Genomic DNA, 19,419 nt, shown 5'->3' on the forward strand with positions numbered 1-19,419 from the left:
TGGCTGGACGGCTCATGGCTGGCTGACGGATCTGGCTGCTCATGGCTGGCTGACGGATCTGGCTGCTCATGGCTGGCTGACGGATCTGGCTGCTCATGGCTGGCTGACAGATCTGGCTGCTCATGGCTGGCTGACGGATCTGGCTGCTCATGGCTGGCGGAAGGCTCTGGCTGATCCTGTCTGGCGGAAGGCTCTGGCTGATCCGGTCTGGCGGAAGGCTCTGGCTGATCCGGTCTGGCGGAAGGCTCTGGCTGATCCGGTCTGGCGGAAGGCTCTGGCTGATCCTGTCTGGCGGAAGGCTCTGGCTGATCCTGTCTGGCGGAAGGCTTTGGCTGCTCCCGTCTGGCGGAAGGCTCTAGCGGCTCCTGTCTGGCGGAAGGCTCTAGCGGCTCCTGTCTGGCGGACGGCTCTGAAGGCTCATGGCAGACGGGCGGCTTTGCAGGCTCAGTACAGACGGGCGGCTTTGAATACTCAGTACAGACGGGCAGTTCATGCGGCGCTTGGCAGACGGACAGTTCAGAAGGCGTTGGGCAGACGGGCAGTTCAGGCGCCGTTGGGCAGACGGGCAGTTCAGGCGCCGTTGGGCAGACGGGCAGTTCAGGCGCCGTTGGGCAGACGGGCAGTTCAGGCGCCGTTGGGCAGACGGCAGACTCTGGCCGGCTGAGACGCACTGTAGGCCTGGTGCGTGGTGCCGGAACTGGAGGTACCGGGCTGAGGACACGCATCTCAGGGCTAGTGCGGGGATAAGGAACAGGGCATGCTGGACCCTGGGGACGCACATTAGGCCTAGTGCGTGGTGCCGGAACTGGTGGTACCGGGCTGAGGACACGCATCTCAGGGCTAGTGCGGGGAGCAGCAACAGGACGCACAGGACTCTGGGGACACACAGGAGGCTTGGTGCGTGGTGTAGGCACTGGTGGTAAAGGGCTGGAGACACGCACCATAGAGCTAGTGCGTGGAGGAGGCACAGGGCTCTGAAGATGCACAGGAAGCCTGGTGCGTGGTGTAGGCACTGGTGGTACTGGGCTGGAGCGGGGAGGTGGCGCCGGAAATACCGGACCGTGCAGGCGTACTGGCTCCTTTGAGCACTGAGCCTGTCCAACCTTACCTGGTTGTATGCTCCCCGTCGCCCGACCAGTGCGGGGAGGTGGAATAACCTGCACCGGGCTATGTAGGCGAACCGGGGACACCATGCGTAAGGCTGGTGCCATGTAAGCCGGCCCGAGGAGACGCACTGGTGACCAGATGCGTTGGGCCGGCTTCATGACATCCGGCTCAACGCTCAATCTAGCCCGGCCGATACGTGGAGCTGGAATGTACCGAACCGGGCTATGCACGCGTACAGGAGACACCATGCGCTCTACTGCGTAACACGGTGTCTGCCCGTACTCTCGCTCTCCACGGTAAGTACAGGGAGTAGGCGCAGGTCTCCTACCTGACTTCGCCACACTCCCTTTAAGGCCCCCCCCAAGAACTTTTTGGGTTGTACTCACGGGCTTCCAGCCTTGCTTCCGTGCTGCCTCCTCATATCGCCTCCTCTCTGCTTTAGCTGCCTCCAGCTCTTCACGAGGGAGGCGATATTCTCCCGGTTGTGCCCAAGGTCCCTTACCATCCAGTATCTCCTCCCATGTCCATGAATCCTGTGTAGGTGGGTCCTGTTGCCGCTTGACACGCCGCTTGGTCCTAGATTTGTGGGTAATTCTGTCACGATCGTCTTTGGGTGAGAGAGAGGACCAAGGCGCAGCGTGTGCAAAATACATCTTCTTTATTAAAGAAGAGAGAAAAAAACAAGAAACGAACAACTATACACAAACTAACAAAATAACAAACTGACGACCGTGAAGCTATACATGTAAATAGTGCTGACACAAACACTACACATAGACATAGACAATTACCCACAACAGCTAAAGCCTATGGCTGCCTTAAATATGGCTCCCAATCAGAGACAACAATAACCAGCTGTCTCTAATTGAGAACCAATTCAGGCAACCATAGACTTTCCTAGACACCTACACTGAACACTAAACCATCTACTCTACTTAACCCCCTAAACCATACAACACCCTAGACAATACAAAAAACACACAAAGACAACCCACCCCAACTCACGCCCTGACCAACTAAATAAATAAAAGAAAAAGGAACAATAGGTCAGGAACGTGACAATAACCCACAAAACCTAAATGGAAAATGGCAACCTAAATAGGATCCCCAATCAGAGACAACGATAAACAGCTGCCTCTGATTGGGAACCAATTCAGGGCACAATAGACCTACAATAACCTAGACTTACAAAAACCCCATAGATCTACAAAAAACCATAGACAACACAAAACACGCATACCCACCCACGTCACACCCTGACCTGACCAAATTAATACAGAAAACATATATAACTAAGGTCAGGGCGTGACAGTACCCCCCCCCAAAGGTGCGGACTCCCGACCGCAAACCTGAACTTATAGGGGAGGATCCGGGTGGGCATCTACCCTCGGTGGCTGGCTGGTTCTGGACGCCGCCCCCCATTTTTACCCTGGTCCCTCCGCCTTTGTTGAGCTGAACCGTGGCTCATCGCCGGAGGCTCTGGACTGTGGATCGTCGCCGGAGACCCCGGGCTGGGGACCTTCGCCGGAGAACCCGGGCTGGGGACCGTCGCCGGAGAACCCGGACTGGGGATCGTCGCCGGACGCTCCGGACTGGGGATCGTCGCCGGACGCTCTGGACTGGGGACCGTCGCCGGACGCTCCGGACTGGGTACCGTCGCCGGACGCTCTGGACTGGGTACTGTTGCCGGACGCTCTGTACTGCCGAGGCGCACTGTAGGCCTGGTGCGTGGTGCCTGAACTGGTGGTACCAGGCTGGGGACACGCACCGCAGGGCGTGTGCGGGGAGCAGGAACAGGGCGTACTGGACCCTTGAGGCGCACCTCAGGGCGAGTGCGGGGAGGAGGAACAGGGCGTACTGGAGGTCTGGAGTGTAGCGCTGATACAACCCGTCCTGGCTGGATGTTTATTTTCGCCCTGCAAAACGCTGGCACAGAACGCACTGGGCTGTGCAGACTCACCGGAGACATAGTGCTCAGAGCCGGCGCAGTATATCCTGGTCCAAGGAGGTATACTGGAGACCAGGAGCACTGAGCCGGCACCTTCCTTCCTGGCTGGATGCCCATTCTAGCCCAGCCAATGCGAGGAGCTGGAATAGAGCGCACCGGGCTAGAATAGCGCACTGGAGACACCGTGACCAGTAACACGCTCCCCACGGTAAGCACGAGGAGTTGGCTCAGGACTCCTACCTGACTCAGCCAATCTCCTCGTGTGCCCCCCCACAATTTTCTTTTATTGGGGCTGCCTCTCGGGCTTCCGTGCTAGCCGTGTACCCTCATATCGTCGCCGTTCCTCTATTCTCCGGTATTTCTCCTCGTAGTATCGCCGCTCCTCCTGCGCTTCCACCTGCTTCCATGGCAAGGTCTTGTCCGCTGCCATTACCTCCTCCCAAGTCCAGGATGTCCTCCACTAATTTTTCTCCCGGATCCATAATGTCCACTCCTCTTTATCACGCTGCTTGGTCCTTTTATGGTGGGTTATTCTGTCACGTTCGTCGTAGTGAGGAGACAAAGGCGCAGTGTGATTTGAATACATTCTTCTTTTATTAACGAAGAACACTTGAAGAACACTTAAACAAACTAACAAAATAACACAACGAACGTGAAGTTAATCAAACAAGTGCTGACATGCAACTACACATAGACAATAACCCACAAAACCTAAATGGAAAAATGGCAACCTAAATAGGATCCCCAATCAGAGACAACGATAAACAGCTGCCTGATTGGGAACCAATTCAGGCCACCATAGACCTACAATAACCTAGACTTACAAAAACCCCATAGATCTACAAAAAACCCTAGACAACACAAAACACGCATACCCAGCCACGTCACACCCTGACCAAAATAATACAGAAAACATATATAACTAAGGTCAGGGCGTGACAGCATGGCTACCACAGCATTCTGCAGCGATACACCATCCCATCTGGTTTGCGCTTAGTGGAACTATAATTTGTTTTTTAACAGGACATACTTCCAGGTTGTGTAAGAACTATTTGACCAAGAAGGAGAGTGATGGAGTGCCGCTTGAGATGACCTGCCCTCCACAATCACCCGACCTCAACCTAATTGAGATGGTTTGGGATGAGTTGGACCACAGAGTAAAGGAAAAGCAGCCAACAAGTGCTCAGCATATGTGGGAACTCCTTCAAGACTGTTGGAAAAGCATTCTAGGTGAAGCTGGTTGAGAGAATGCCAGGAGTGTGCAAAGCTGTCATCAAGACAAATGGTGGCTACTTTGAAGTATCTAAAATCTCAAATATATTTTGATTTGTTTAACACTTTTTTGGTTATATATGTATTGTATTTGGTCGAGATTTCACAACGCAGTGGACCGCTCACGTCCCTTGACCTCTCCCCCAGACCTACAGCACCGTTTAGATGTCAATGTCATCACTCAGCAAAACGCCTGTCACTCAGTCAGAGTCTGCAGAGCAAATATGAATATTCTGAACTTCTTCCAAAAGAGAGGCAGAAAACCGAGCAGGTTGAGCATGAGCAGGCAGCAGTGATTGAGAGGGCAGAACAGCCAGAAAGTCAAAGTGCAGCCACAGCAGCAGCAGGTTTAGCCACAGGTTTGTGCAGGGAAGGTGGTAGCTAATGCTAATAAGCTAGTGTTAGCGCTCAGCCTCCTTTAGTTATTGGGTGTCAGACAGAGTTAGCGAAATGCTTGTTCTGAAGTAGTGCCCCCCTGTGGACTGAAGCGGACCTTTACTACAACTAGATATTTAACCCTGTTTAAAATGGGCAATGTTGAGGTGGTAGAATTGAAAAAAGGAAATTAATCATAGAGGTCTTATTCCATTCTACAGGTAAACATGCTTGTCTCATGTCTGTTATTTCCATATACATTAGTCTATGCAACTATTTGTAAAAAACTGCCAATTATTAAATTAGTTAAATTATTTGTATTTACTTTTCTTTATTCAGGGGAGCCCAATTGAGACCACATCTCATTTGCAATGGTGCCCTGATGACAAAAATTCCATCGACACAACAACAAAAAGATAAAAACTACAAGACAGCTCTAAATATATAACTTCAGATTATTACAACAAGTTATAACAATGAATTGAAACAATTGGACACTTCAGTGAACTAATTTAACAACAGAGTTTTAAACTGCCCTATTGACACCAGGAAATCCAGGTGTAATTTGTTTCGTAAGGCATTCCATAACTGTGGTGCGTTAAGACTAAAAGCAGATTTACCAAATGTTGTGGAGACAAGCGGGACCACGAGAGTTACCCAACCCTGCAAACAGGTTTGGTTTCTCATATATGTATATTTCAACAGGGAAGTGAGGTATATTGGACACTTGTGGAGCAGAGCTCTACAGGATCTACTTCATTGAGCTTTTATTTGTTTTACTCTTTTTATTCACTAAAGCTACATACCTTTTCTATTGTTGTTGCATTGCCGAGAGGCGAACCTGCAAGTTAGCATTTCATTGCACTGTGTACTCTTTTTATATCATGTGTATATGACAAATAAACAAAGTTGGACTTGAACTTAGAAGGGAAGCGGGTCATTCCATGAGCATGAGGAAACCGCTATACACAAAGCTACAATGGTGTCTTGGAAGAGAGACACGTGATCATATACAAATGTACACCAGGTTTGAAATTATTATGTTATATAGTCAAATATTATATCTGTTTGGGCTTCTTGCAGTCAATTTCTTGTGGTCCACCAGTTGGGGAACCCTGCAGTAAACATTGTTCAATCAATTGAACACTACACAAACAACCATTTGATTAGCCCTCCTTCTATTACATCTTGGATATTTAATAGGGTATCAAACAGCATATACAACAGGGTGCAACCATATAAGAATCACTACCACATGATTATTACAGTTATCCACACTAGATTACAATCATTGTTGCACGGCTGAGCCTGCCGAAACAAATATCACAGCTGGGGCAGACGGAAAAATAACTTTCATCATGTCATTTCACGTCTGAAATTACGAAGTCATAGTCTCGGGAACATCAAAAAGGCGATATTAGACCCAAAATGTTGCGGATAAAACCAATAAGGCCCAAATAAATAGGGGCTCCAAAACAAATAAGGACTCCAGTATGCTGAAGGTATTTTGCTTAACCTAAGTCACACATGAAGGATTTTAATGGCTCCAGTGGTTATCAGGTTTCGATTGTGTTTTATTCATCACTCTCACTACCGCAAACATTACAAAGCAATTCAAAAATGGCTTAGAAACTAAAATTACCTTTTTATTGAAACTAATTTATGTTTGACAATTGATGGAAAACAATAACAGGTCGCAACAGTCTCCTGCAATTTCCCTCGCCATTGTTGCCCGGCGGATCTGGGTAAAGGTAATTCGGAGAGCAAAGAACAGTCTTCATGGATGAGTGTGCAGAGCGTCTCGGGTGGGACCTGGATAAATATGGGAACTGCAATCGGGAACTTCTCAATTCCTTTCAAGAGGCTGTGAGCAGTGATTCGATTTGGAATAATGCCATACCTACCACAGACATGAAAGGAGCAGTTCTGCAAAACTGTTTGGGGGGAAAAAGCTGCACAGACAGGTACTGTAGATATCACACAAAGACAAAACAGCAGCAGTCGAGCTTGTGGACAAATTCCCCTGATTTTCCTCTTCTCCCTTTGATATTTCCCAAACACTACTGAATGTTCCATTTTGTTTATTTTGTATTGACACTGTTTAAAGTGGGGACAGTATGAATATAACCAGTGGTAATTTACTGCAAGTGAAACCTGTCTACACAAAAATGGGCCAAGTTAGAAAGAATTTGACCGTTTGGGGACACAGACAGCGATGAAGGACATTCATACTGTATCTTTCGACCACAGGGAACGACGAGACATTTATTTGATAACGGGTGATATCGCAGATTTAAGAGCACCTATTGTTCAAATTGGATGAATTAACCTTAATTAACCTTGCTCTGTAATATGCTCCATATTGTCATGTCACCTCGAGCAGCGATGCAGGAAGGAAAGCTCTCTTTCCAGGGCGACTCAATGGAAAAGTCTTGAGCGTCTCTCTCTGCAACCAACCCAACCTGCTTTGAAACTATATTGCTGATTAGTTCTGCTCCAGGAGCAGATTTAAATGTAAAATTACTGGGCTCACTGATTTATGAAGAGGACTATAAGGTCAGCTAATATATGTCATACTGACTATGGGACAAGTCTATTAGGAGGCAGGCTGTAATTATTTCTTAAAACATAAATCTCCTCTGAACCCATGCAAGAACACACTTTTGCTAATAGCTATTTGAGACTCTTAAGCTCTATTAAGAAAATATGTTCCTTGCAACTTCTCACAGATTAATATGAGATTTGGCAATTTGGAGTCAATTATATGCATCTACCTCTGCAATTGATCTGATGAAAAAAAAGGAATGAAGGAGACTCATATTTTCTTTCTCACTACAAAAAGAGAGATGCATTTTGTTGATACCATACCATTAAACTGCACACTGGTAGAAAATCAGTACAACGTTTATCCCATTTTGGAATAATTTTGGTTGAATACATTCTATTCTGAACATATTCTACTACCTCCAAAACTGTTTCATATGCTATGGCAGTTGAAAGTGTTTCTACATTTCAACTATAGACAGTATTACTGGTAAAAGAGAATGTGATCTCTGGACTGACTGGGCTTAATTGTCTGCAAGTGAACTCTCCATTTGGGAAGTCTAGACTGCTTGACTTTTCTCTATCAAAACACAAATTTAATGAATGACTTGCCAATGTCCCGTGCATGTGGGCCCATGGAGGTAATTCTGTGTCTATATTGGTCCAATCTTGGTACCGGGGGATTGGTAACAAAAGGTTTGGAGTGGCACTGCCGCCCTCTTTCATCTCAACACAGGATGGGGTGCTAGATAAAAGCCACAGAGAGCCTAGGAAATAGAGAGCCTAAAGGAACAAAGTGGACAAAAGCATTGGACATCTAAGGTGCTGAATTAATTTAACAAAGTATCTTTTTTGGGCATTATTTGGGATCGAGATAAAAGCCATCGCAGTAAAAAGAAGCAGTACTGGGACCACTTCACTGCAAGTGCAGGAGGCCATTTTTTGATCATCCTGATAAAACACACACACACACACACACACACACACACACACACACACACACACACACACACACACACACACACACACACACACACACACACACACACACACACACACACACACACACACACACACACACACACACACACACACACAGATACAAAACATAATGATAGTGGTCAAATTCACTGTGCCCCCTCCTGTCCTGAAAGCCAAAACAGAGAAAACAAACCATTGTTGCAAAAAGGGCCTGAAGAGCCAAGCAGAAATCCTTAATACAGTATGATACAGCCTATGTCTTAAGAGGAGCCTCTGCAGAGTCAGAGCAGCCAGTGCTGGGGAGGGACTTGACCAAATGCATGCTCCTCTAGGCACACAGCTGTGCTCGTGCTCTTTTTGTTCAAAAGAAAGCATGCAGTCAGCCTTCAAGGGACATTTCAAAGAATTCACATCAGTCGCAACAAAAATAACAGGCCTTGTATATGTTGGCATTGAACTACTCTTCGCCATGATTTCTTTTGAGAAATACAAAAGGAAATATATAAATAAATACAAATCAAGTGAGAAAAGAATTGCTTCGTAGTATCAAGACTGGTTACGTCTTTCGATTCTATCTAAACATACACACGAGAGAGGAAAAACAGAAGACACTAGCAATACAATAACGTAGGTCTATGTCCATAATGGAACCAGCTAACTACAATAAATCACAGTTTGAATGTGACTCTTTATCCAATTAGCGTCCATTATTTTAAGTGTGGGATGACATTACACACAATGATCCAGATGAACCTGATGATCACATCCCGGCTATATGAGCATTCTAAATGCCAGGACAACTTATCATACTTCAACAAGGCTGTCCAAGCGGAACAATGGGATTCATTACGCAACCAACTCCTGGAGGTACGATTTACTACCGTGATGGGGGTAGAGCTAAAGGGACTGAGGGTCTATTTCAATGATGTTCTACTCTAGTACCCATCGCACACCATAAACCACATATTCAAATAAGTTTGTCATCATGACTTGATCTTTGGAAGTAGATGTGTTGCTATCAGATATGACATTTTGTTGATGATGATCTGTTTTTGTTTGACATGGACCATAGTACTATATCTGTTGTTGCTAGTCTTCTCTACCCCTTCAGTTCGGAAAGCAATTTTGATCTTTTAAGACACTTTGGCCACAGTATCTCTATTTGAGGTACAGAGTGAGGTATTCTTTCTCCTCACAACAGGCTGTGTAGGGGCTATAGCTGGGTCTCCTTGATGGTCGAGATCCTGGGGAGGCTTTGATGGTTTCCACATCCTTCCCTTTCCGCTGAACTCAGAAACCCCGGAGGATTTGCAGGGGATTGAAAGTTAGACTCATCTTTGCACGCTTAACTTACTGCACCTGTTTTAACTGGATTTGACATTGCATCATAGAGTAGGTTCAAATGTGCAGTAATGACTGATCTTTCTTTTCATTTTGCTCTTATCAAAGAAGAAGCATTCAAAGCCACAAGGTGGAGAAATGTACATGATATCTGATGCAACTACATACAGTACTGTACAGATACAGTACCTGCATTCTATTAAGGAAAAAGTTGAAATAGCTGGTAGATATTTACCCTTCATTAACTCAGCTTACTGTGCTCTATCTATACACATTATCACAACAGCTGGAGAGTAATGTTCAGGAATTATTCACATTTAAATGAGGGATTTATGTACTGTATATCCTCAAGGGCTTGTGGTCTGCTCTCGTGACTTAGTGGGATTTTCACACCATGTTCAGTAAATCTAGGATTCTCAAATCTCTGGATGAACAGGGCTCGTATAAATCTATAGCCCAGAGGGAAAAAAAGGAAATAAAAACAGCGAAACTGCAATTGCACATGTTCTGTGAGAGAAGTACATACGCGCTCTATGAATATAAACTAAAAACAACTAATGACCGTTTTCTGGCAAAATATACACTACCGGTCAAAAGTTTTAGAACACCTACTCATTCAAGGATTTTTCTTTCTTTGACTTTTTTCTACATTGTAGAATAATAGTGAAGACATCAAAACTATGACATAACACATACGGAATCATTCAGTAACCAAAGAAGTGTTAAACAAATCAAAATATATTTTGTATTTGAGATTCTTCAAATAGCCACCCTTTGCCTTGATGACAGCTTTGCACACTCATGGCATTCTCTCAACCAGCTTCACCTGGATTGCTTTTCCAATAGTCTTGAAGGAGTTCCCACATATGCTGAGCACTTCATGGCTGCTTTTCCTTTAACTCTGTGGCCCGACTCATCCCAAACCATCTCAATTTGGTTGAGGTTGGGGGATTGTGGAGGCCAGGTCATCTGATGCAACAAGACCATCACTCTCCTTCTTGGTAAAATAGCCCTTACTCCGCCTGGAGGTGTGTTGGGTCATTGTCCGGTTGAAAAACAAATGATAATCTCACTAAGCGCAAACCAAATGGGATGGCATATCGCTGCAGAATGCTGTGGTAGCCATGCTGGTTAAGTGTGCCTTGAATTTAAAAAAAATCACGGACAGTGTCACCAGCAAAGCACCCCCACACCATAGCACATCCTCCTCCATGCTTCACGGTGGGAAATACACATGCGGAGATAATCCATTCACCCACACCTCATCTCACAAAGACACGGCGGTTGGAACCAAAAATCTCCAATTTGGACTCCAGACTAAAGGACAGATTTTCACAGGTCTAATGTCCATTGCTCGTGTTTCTTGGCCGAAGCAAGTCTCTTCTTTTTATTGGTGTCCTTTAGTAGTGGTTTCTTTGCAGCAATTCAACCATGAAAGCTTGATTGAACTGAACAGTTGATGTTGAGATGTGTCTGTTACTTGAACTCTGTGAAGCATTTATTTGGGCTGCAATTTCTGAGGCTGGTAACTCTAATGAACGTATCCTCTGCAGCAGAGGTAACTCTGGGTCTTCCATTCCTGTGGCGGTCCTCATGAGAGCCAAGTTCTTGAAATGTTCCATATTGACTGACCTTCATGTCTTAAAGTAATGATGGACTGTTGTTTCTCTTTGCTTATTTGAGCTGTTCTTGCCATAATATGGACTTGGTCTTTTACCAAATAGGGCCATCTTCTGTATATCCCCCCTACCTTGTCACAACACAACTGATTGGCTCAAAAGCATTAAGAAGGAAATTTACTTTTAAGAATGCACATCTGTTAATTGAAATGCATTCCATTTGACTACCTCATAAAGCTGGTTGAGAGAATGCCAAGAGTGTGCAAAGCTGTCATCAAGGCAAAGGGTGGCTATTTGAATAATTTCAAATATAACATTTATTTTGAGTTATTTAACACTTTTTTGGTTACTACATGATTCCATATGTGTTATGTATAGTTTTGATGTCTTCGCCATTATTTTACAATGTAGAAAATAGTAAAAATTAAGAAAAACCCTTGAATGTGTAGGTGTTTTAAAACTTTTTACCGGTAGTGGATATAGAAATGTCTGTACTAACATACTTTTAATCCGGACCCACATTTTAATTTCCATTGCCAACAAATACCTTTTCTATAACAAATGATTGGTAAGTTTTCAGTCTAACACTATAGTCAAACTTGAATACACTGTTTAACAATGTATCACATTCAAAGCATGGCCTTTGAAATAGTTTCCACGTAACAACTGAACTCTGTGACTCAGACACATTGGATATACAAGCTATTCATCAGTATGAAATATGGGTGTACATCTTTTACATAATCACTGATAATGAATCAATAGAAATACTTATCAAGGCCAGACGGTATTGAGTGAGAGAGTGGCCCTCTATTCATCAGTTAGCCATGCCTCAGCCAGCAGACAGGACCTACTCCTCAACGGCAGCACCATCATCCATCAAAAGTTCAGAGAGGGAAGGGTAACGCCAAATTATTTGGAGCACCGCCACTCTCATGGGGGTAACCTTGACGGTCCAGCAGAATATCTAGAGAATCATAACTTTTTCCAACTGAAGAATATGTTGAAACTTTACACTGTACACTCGTAGAAAAAAGGGTTCCAAAAGGGTTCTTCGGCTGTCCCCATAGGATAACCCTTTTTGGTTCCAGGCAGAACCCTTTTGGGTTCTATGTAGAACCTTTTTGGGTTTCATGTAGAACCCTCGGTAGAAAGGGTTCTACATGGAACCCAAAAGGGTTCTACCTGGAACCAAAAAGGGTTCTTCAAAAGGTTTTCCTATGGGGCCAGCCGAAGAACCATTTAAGGTTCTAGATAGCACCTTTTTCTCTAAGAGTGTAGGAAGCAGAGTGCTGATTGTTGTCCATACTGAAATTCAGACCATACCATCGGGTATTACTAGTAGACCAAAAAATATATCCAAACATGACTGCCAAATCACTTACATGTAAGCAGATGCAGTTTGTTTAAGATATTCCTAAATATTTCTGATAAGAAAGTCCAACAAAGTGCCATTATTATGCACTTTGAGATTATTCTTGTATAATGAAAAGCACTTTACAAATGTAATAAATTATTATTAATGATTATGTTTTATTTTAGACAGCTCTTCCCCTGTGCTCAATGTCACTTCAAGTTCATAGACATGGAAATGAGCAGATGGAAAACTAGCCATTGGTTTAAAGTGAGCGAGGCAGGAAGCAACAGTTCCAACATCAGAGGATTTGCATTCACAGAGCAAACAAATTGAACATTACATCAATCAGGGTGAGTATATCCTAAGGGTGTGAAGAAGTTGTGAGGAATAAATGATACATCCCATGAATATTAAGAGATAAAATTAATTCTGAATATTAACACCAGAATGAGATAAACATGACAGTTGTTGTACAAAATGGAAAAGGATTGATACAGTGTTGAAAGGGGCTGGATGAGATAAAGATGACAGTTGTTGTACAAAATGGAAAAGGATTGATACAGTGTTGATAGGGGCTGGATGAGATAAACATGACAGTTGTTGTACAAAATGGAAAAGGATTGATACAGTGTTGAAAGGGGCTGGATGAGATAAAGATGACAGTTGTTGTACAAAATGGAAAAGGATTGATACAGTGTTGATAGGGGCTGGATGAGATATATATGACAGTTGTTGTACAAAATGGAAAAGGATTGATACAGTGTTGATAGGGGCTGGATGAGATAAAGATGAGTTACAGTGGTTGAAAGATTGTCAAAAACCTAAGAAAATAAATCTTCTTATTTAATCATCCTTTGCATTCTTAAACAATTTTTATGTTCAGCCAGTCATTCCTTGATAAACCTAAGGAAATTCATCACAACAATTATGTATTTAAAAAAAGATGACAGTACACAAGAATCATGATTAAAACACTATAAAACACTATGCATGAGGTTCACGTTCAATGCTGATTTGAATTTATTTTTTAACTTTCTTTACCCAGAACTCAATTACTGAATTAAAAAGCAGAGCTTGTCCTTCAGACAACATCAGTGCGTCCGTAATGACAATGATCCATTTCCTATGGATCTTACTGACAAGGCTTTCAATATCTGTGCAATTAAAGTAAGCCAATTCAGGAGGAAAGGCAGAGAAACACATATCTCCTTGAAGTATTTGATGTTCATTGTTCTTGGTCTCTTTTTATTATCTCAACTTTGCAAGGTCAAGCTCCAGTGGAATAATCACAGAGCATATTTTAAAACACTAAATAGCCAACTTTCATTACGCTTCTCTGGAAGAAGATGGTATTGATTGAAGCCATATCTCCATAGAATTCATTTTAAGAGCAATAACATATTTCATTAATTTAATCTGCACATGGACAGAATGTATTTTTGATTGAGCTGAAGCGGGCTCACTGACGTAGCACCACCGCAGCACCCACACGGGGTGGAACGAGCTTTGGATTTTGTTGCGTTATTTTATAAGGGAAAATATTTGTTTTTATTCATTTCCATGTTGGCTCTTTGCCTGGAAACGCCCTTGTCCGGAGCAAAGGGTCCCAATTTCAAACTCTCCAAAAAACAGTTTCAAATGTAATAACGGGCAAAAATGTATATTAACTGAAAAATTATAGGATGTAATTTCTTGGAATATCCCTCTGTGACTTGAAAGAATATTTCTCTCAAAACTTTGATTCCTAAAATGTGTGTCCAGAGATTTGGTTGACTTAATCAGGAATGAGCAGGGTCAGCTATACCACAAGGACCCCTTATTCATGTACTCATTACATGGCAACAAAACCACTCATGGTCTGTAAAGTTCTCTACTTTTGATAGATTAAAACAAACAATATTGGAATCACCATGGTGACAACCATAATCTGTCAACTCCATCTGCCTGATAGATTAAGATAGACTATGGTATGAATTTTGGTCCAAATATGTCACAATTTAATTCGGTTTTAGAGTTATAAAGCAACTGAGGAAAAACAAAATTGCTACTGTGTACACCACTTGAGTAAAGTGGTATACAATTTTTGTCAACTCCGTAAAACATCAACTCTGTCAGATTTTTCTCTAACGTCAACTCTGTCTGAGTCCTGAAAGATCTGACAGAATGGTTATGTTTTTATTGGGGATTTTCAATTGAATCATTTTCCATATTTACAAATGTTGGTACTGAACTTTATTTTATGAGGAAAAAATATGTCTGTTTTGAGTATCTGTTGTCAACTCTGTCAGTGGCTCCGTCACTGATGACTAACCCTCTTAAGATATTTGTTTTAGTCAATTTTCTGAAAAAATATTGTAATCACCGTTCTGCAACATTGAAGTATTTGCTATGCTAGACCTAAGGAATAATGTTTGCTTCATAAATGTTATTTTATGTTCTAAATCTAGAAAAACATGCCAAAATGCTAACAAGATTAGCCCTGGAGTCTTTCACAGTGCTATAAAACAAAACAAAGAGAAGTTTGGAGATGTGTATTACATATTTGAATAATTCCATTTTTAGAATTAAACAATCGTGGCCTTTAACCACTTGTTGGACAATAAAGGTCCTTCCTCGAACCTTGCGGGGGCCCCCCGTGAACATGCGCTACGCCACTGACTGTACTGCACCAACTAAGTGGTACGCAAGTTACAGTATAAAATGACATTCATATATTACATGTGAATCAACAGAAAACCATTTTCAAGTTCAAGAACACAATACAGATAACATAGAAACAGGTAAGAAATGAACACATGGAAAACTATCGGCACAAGATTAATAAGATGTAGAGTATTTTGTGCCCAAAGGTATAATAGTGTCAAATTCACCAATTTCCTCACATAACATCACATAACATCTCACCATCCTCTAAGGAAAATGAGCTGGCCGATCAGTGGTCTACTCACATGAATATTTGTAATGACCGGTATCCACCCACACCATTCTGTTGTTGTGGTACGCCCACACCATTCCAACACAGAAAAACGTATTTTTAACATACTTCATGAAAAACAAATTGACTCATATTTCACTCATATTAGGTTTCCATCCCATTGGCAACAGATTTTCATGCGCATATTCAAAAATACGCATAAAGAAAATAGGCACATTTTCCCAACAGTGGTGTGTTCCGCTAAACTGAACTGTTGTGGACAAAAATCAGCGCGTGATGACGTAGTCCACACAAAATGTTATTTTTCACTTAAGTTTTCATGTTCCATCGCATTTTCAACTCTACCCATAATTTTGTCACAAAAACTGTTGAGTTAAATAGCAAACGTGCCTATTCTAGTCCTGGCAGGTGTGCTCTAGCCAACAACAGCTCACAGATGTAGTGAAGGTAGGCTGTATGGGTAGGCTAGTCTACATGATGAGATTATTAGGGAAAAGTGTGGGAATTTTTTTATTGGTCAAAGAGCAGTCAAGCATCGATTATCATGTCACCAGAATAAGACCCTCGATATTTATTGGAAAGATGCATCAAGCTCATGACCGTGCACTTTCACCACCCTGTAAAGTTCATCATTACTTATTTCATCTGTAGCCTAATTAACTGCATGGTTTCTGAGTCATAGTGGAAGGACCACAATCCATATCATCGCAACTCCAAGTTTACTTCGATATGATGGTTACTAGATCAATATTTGCGCATCAAGGCCTTCCCACCGCCATTTCTCGCATAATGAATTGTACCCACACAAAAAGATCCCACCATGTCGAACGGACAAACAAATGATCTGTCGGCGTTCATAGAATTGTACCGAAACGTCCTGTTTCCATCACAGCTGTCGTTATTTTTTTTAATACGGTATGACTTCACGAGCATAAAAACTGTGGATGGAACATGCTTACTGTAATTAATTTCATAGTCATTGGGAAACACTGGACATTTACTTTTATGTTTCAGTACTTTCTTCACTGATTTTACAGTAGAATCTTCTCTAAAACATTGCTGATCATTTGGGATGACAACATGTGGCTTTAGACACCAGGTCGTCACAATGTTGACATGAAGCTGCGAGCCACATAGACATTATCTCTCATCGCTACTCTAAAAAATTGTAGGATACACTCTAATAATATCAGACGCCCTTAAAATGATTCTCTTCCACCCGCACCATTCAATCATCATGTGGAGTAAATGAATCTTTACCAAGAGTAATAAAGAAGATACATGCCTTAATATGTGACAACAACCCAAGACTGGTAAGGTCAGGCCCTGGCAATTGATGGAACTGTCACTGTATTGCCCTATAGTGACAGTGGAGTTCCCTTACGAAATCGAATTGTTCCTGCTCAGGGGTTAGACTGGGCTCAACCAAGGGACAAAACAAATAGCGTGTGAGGGATGGAGCGGCCTTGTTCCCAACGTGGGGCATCAAAATTCAATCTGAAGAAGCCATCACTCACTTCACTGCCAATGTCGTCATTTAAGGATGTCCAATCACTGGAGGAGCAGCAGGGAGTATTGAGTTCTTAGTTCATAGGGAAAGAGCTAAATGGAAACCACAGTCTCCTTATCTTATTCACAATCTTGATCTTATTCTACTCAAGTCTCAGTCATAATGTCTAAAGTTCCGCAAAAATATTACTTTCTTTATCTGATTCTACAATAACGATTATTTTCACATGCTGAGACAAGATGATTTCTATTCGGTTTTATACTTACGGTGACATTACTTTTGCTCAATACGCTTTAACTGAACATCTTTGAGAGTCTGTCATGTGTTATAAAGACAGTATGTGGTAGAGTAGGCATTTATTGCTACTTATTTTGAGTAACAGCCAAGCCTGGGGAAAGTGATGGAGAGTTAGTTTTGTGCGTTGGAGTTGTGTAGATTCATGTTTAAGCTCTATCAGGATTAGGATGCACCCTGACAGAAAGGGGAGTGTGGAATCACAGCACTGGGAACTGCTGCTCCCCAAGGAGACATTTTCATGTTGATCGCTTTATCAGGCGGGACACGAGACACTATCACAAGTCCCAATGACATATCTTTTATGTCACATGCTTTCACACTGCTGGCTAGTACAGTTTGATCAGAAAGGGAACTAAAGATAGTTAGTGACTTACATGCAAAGGTTAGACTGGCCTCTCGGCTCACGATGGTCCCAAAAGAGTTGAAGGCGAGGCACTGATATGTTCCAGCATCCTGGTCTTTGTCCAAATGGCTGATTCGGAGGTTGCCTCCAGACAGGCTGTAGTGTGAGACTGATTTTGGAGTGATTGCGGTGCCATTCAGTTTCCACCTAAAAACAAAATGAAAAACAGTCAGATCCAGAACAATTGATAGACAATCTGAATAACCCACCATTAACTCCATTCTAATGTAGATCATTCACCTTTAGGACAAGATGAGATTCTGACAAAGAAAATGATGATTTTACCTTCATTTGATTAATTCCTTTTCAATAAGCGAAGAAAGGGCTTAGCGTTAATCTAAGTAGTGAACCACACTGACGGCCGGCACACCACGGAGCAGAAAAGAACCCACTCAACAAGAATACACAGCCTCCATCGCCATCCATCTTGCTAGACACCCAGTCAAACAGCATAAAAATGCAGCTTAATCATTACGATGCAGCAATTAAAATTAATGACTAGCGCCCTGCATTCTGCACTTTTGCATTCTACACCAGGCTACAAGATTATCATTGGTGTTAGAGGTGATCAGTGAAGGATATAATTCACTTATGAAGGCAGCAAATTCCTCAATCCCTCCACATAGAGCACAATGGCCGTTACAATACCAAACAACATGGGGGGTAAAGGGATCGATACCAGCTAAATCTCCGCTATGGAGGTGTGAACCCGTAATTTACACATCACAACGTCTTGACAGAAAAACGCTTTGATACATGTAGGTATTTTCAACAATGTCCAGTTCAATTACAAAAAAAAGTAAAAAAATGGCATTTCACATATGAGTAAGCATGATAGGTATTCTTAATCACTTTATTGGGAAATGGGCGACGCAAATCATGATTAGCGTCCAGGGCGATTAGTTGCTGATTATGTCTTTGGAGTGAGGAGAATAATTGATTGTCTTTATGGATTCCAAACAGCTCAACAAATAGGGTGAATTTGTCAAAGCATTCCTAGGAATTTCTCCATTAGGTTGGTGTAGCTCTGCTTGAATAGATAAAAGCTATTTTATTGTATGATTTAGCCGAGAAAAGGCATACTAATAAAGAGTCCACTGTAAAAGGTTAATGCCAGGTTAAAAGCATAACATTTGACGTCAATGTCTTCGTTCTCTTTCATCTAGCATTTAGACAACTACTGACCATATCAAGCATTTATATAAAGACTGGGACTGAGAGTTCTCTCCCAGGGCTTCGCTATAGAGAGGGGAGAACTCAGGTCTTGCTACGGCAATTATGACTGAGACACACTCAAGATAATAAGCACCTGAACATGTTCTGCATCAATGCTTGAGAAAAAGGGAACATGTAATTCACCTAAAAATATCTGATTATAAACATTCCCTGTGGCTTTCTTCTTATGCACAGAATACAATATGGCCATGCCATTAAATACATAGTGCTTATTGGAGTAGCACTGCTTGTACAAGCATCATATATAATGATTCCCGAATTCATTACCATGCCTACTCCACACTAGCCTTACAATACACACACAAGTCCCCTGGTCTCCAGAGCCTCATTACTTTACACACACTATGGCAAAGGTCCTCCCTGACCATCTCACAAGGCAACTCCAGCTTACTTCCAATGCAAGAAAAACAAGTACCAACATGAATATTTTACTTCCCAGTAGTGAGTCTACTCTAACTAGTCAGACTTTCAGAGAGAGGACCTGCAATAGGGAG

At 42.6% G+C, this 19,419-nt stretch overlaps 1 protein-coding gene across 3 annotated transcripts in view; it reads right to left on the bottom strand.

Moving 5' to 3' along the window:
* LOC120064958 (contactin-4-like) overlaps positions 1–19,419 on the bottom strand; it is a 185,370-nt gene that overhangs the window by 116,803 nt on the left and 49,148 nt on the right. For all 3 annotated transcript variants that reach the window (XM_039015568.1, XM_039015566.1, XM_039015567.1), the window contains exon 4: positions 17,661–17,836. In XM_039015568.1, the coding sequence (XP_038871496.1) occupies positions 17,661–17,836 (176 nt within the window). The remainder of the gene's footprint in view (positions 1–17,660; positions 17,837–19,419) is intronic.

The sequence above is a fragment of the Salvelinus namaycush genome, chromosome 20 (assembly GCF_016432855.1).
Source record: "Salvelinus namaycush isolate Seneca chromosome 20, SaNama_1.0, whole genome shotgun sequence".
Taxonomy (NCBI): Eukaryota; Metazoa; Chordata; class Actinopteri; order Salmoniformes; family Salmonidae; genus Salvelinus; species Salvelinus namaycush.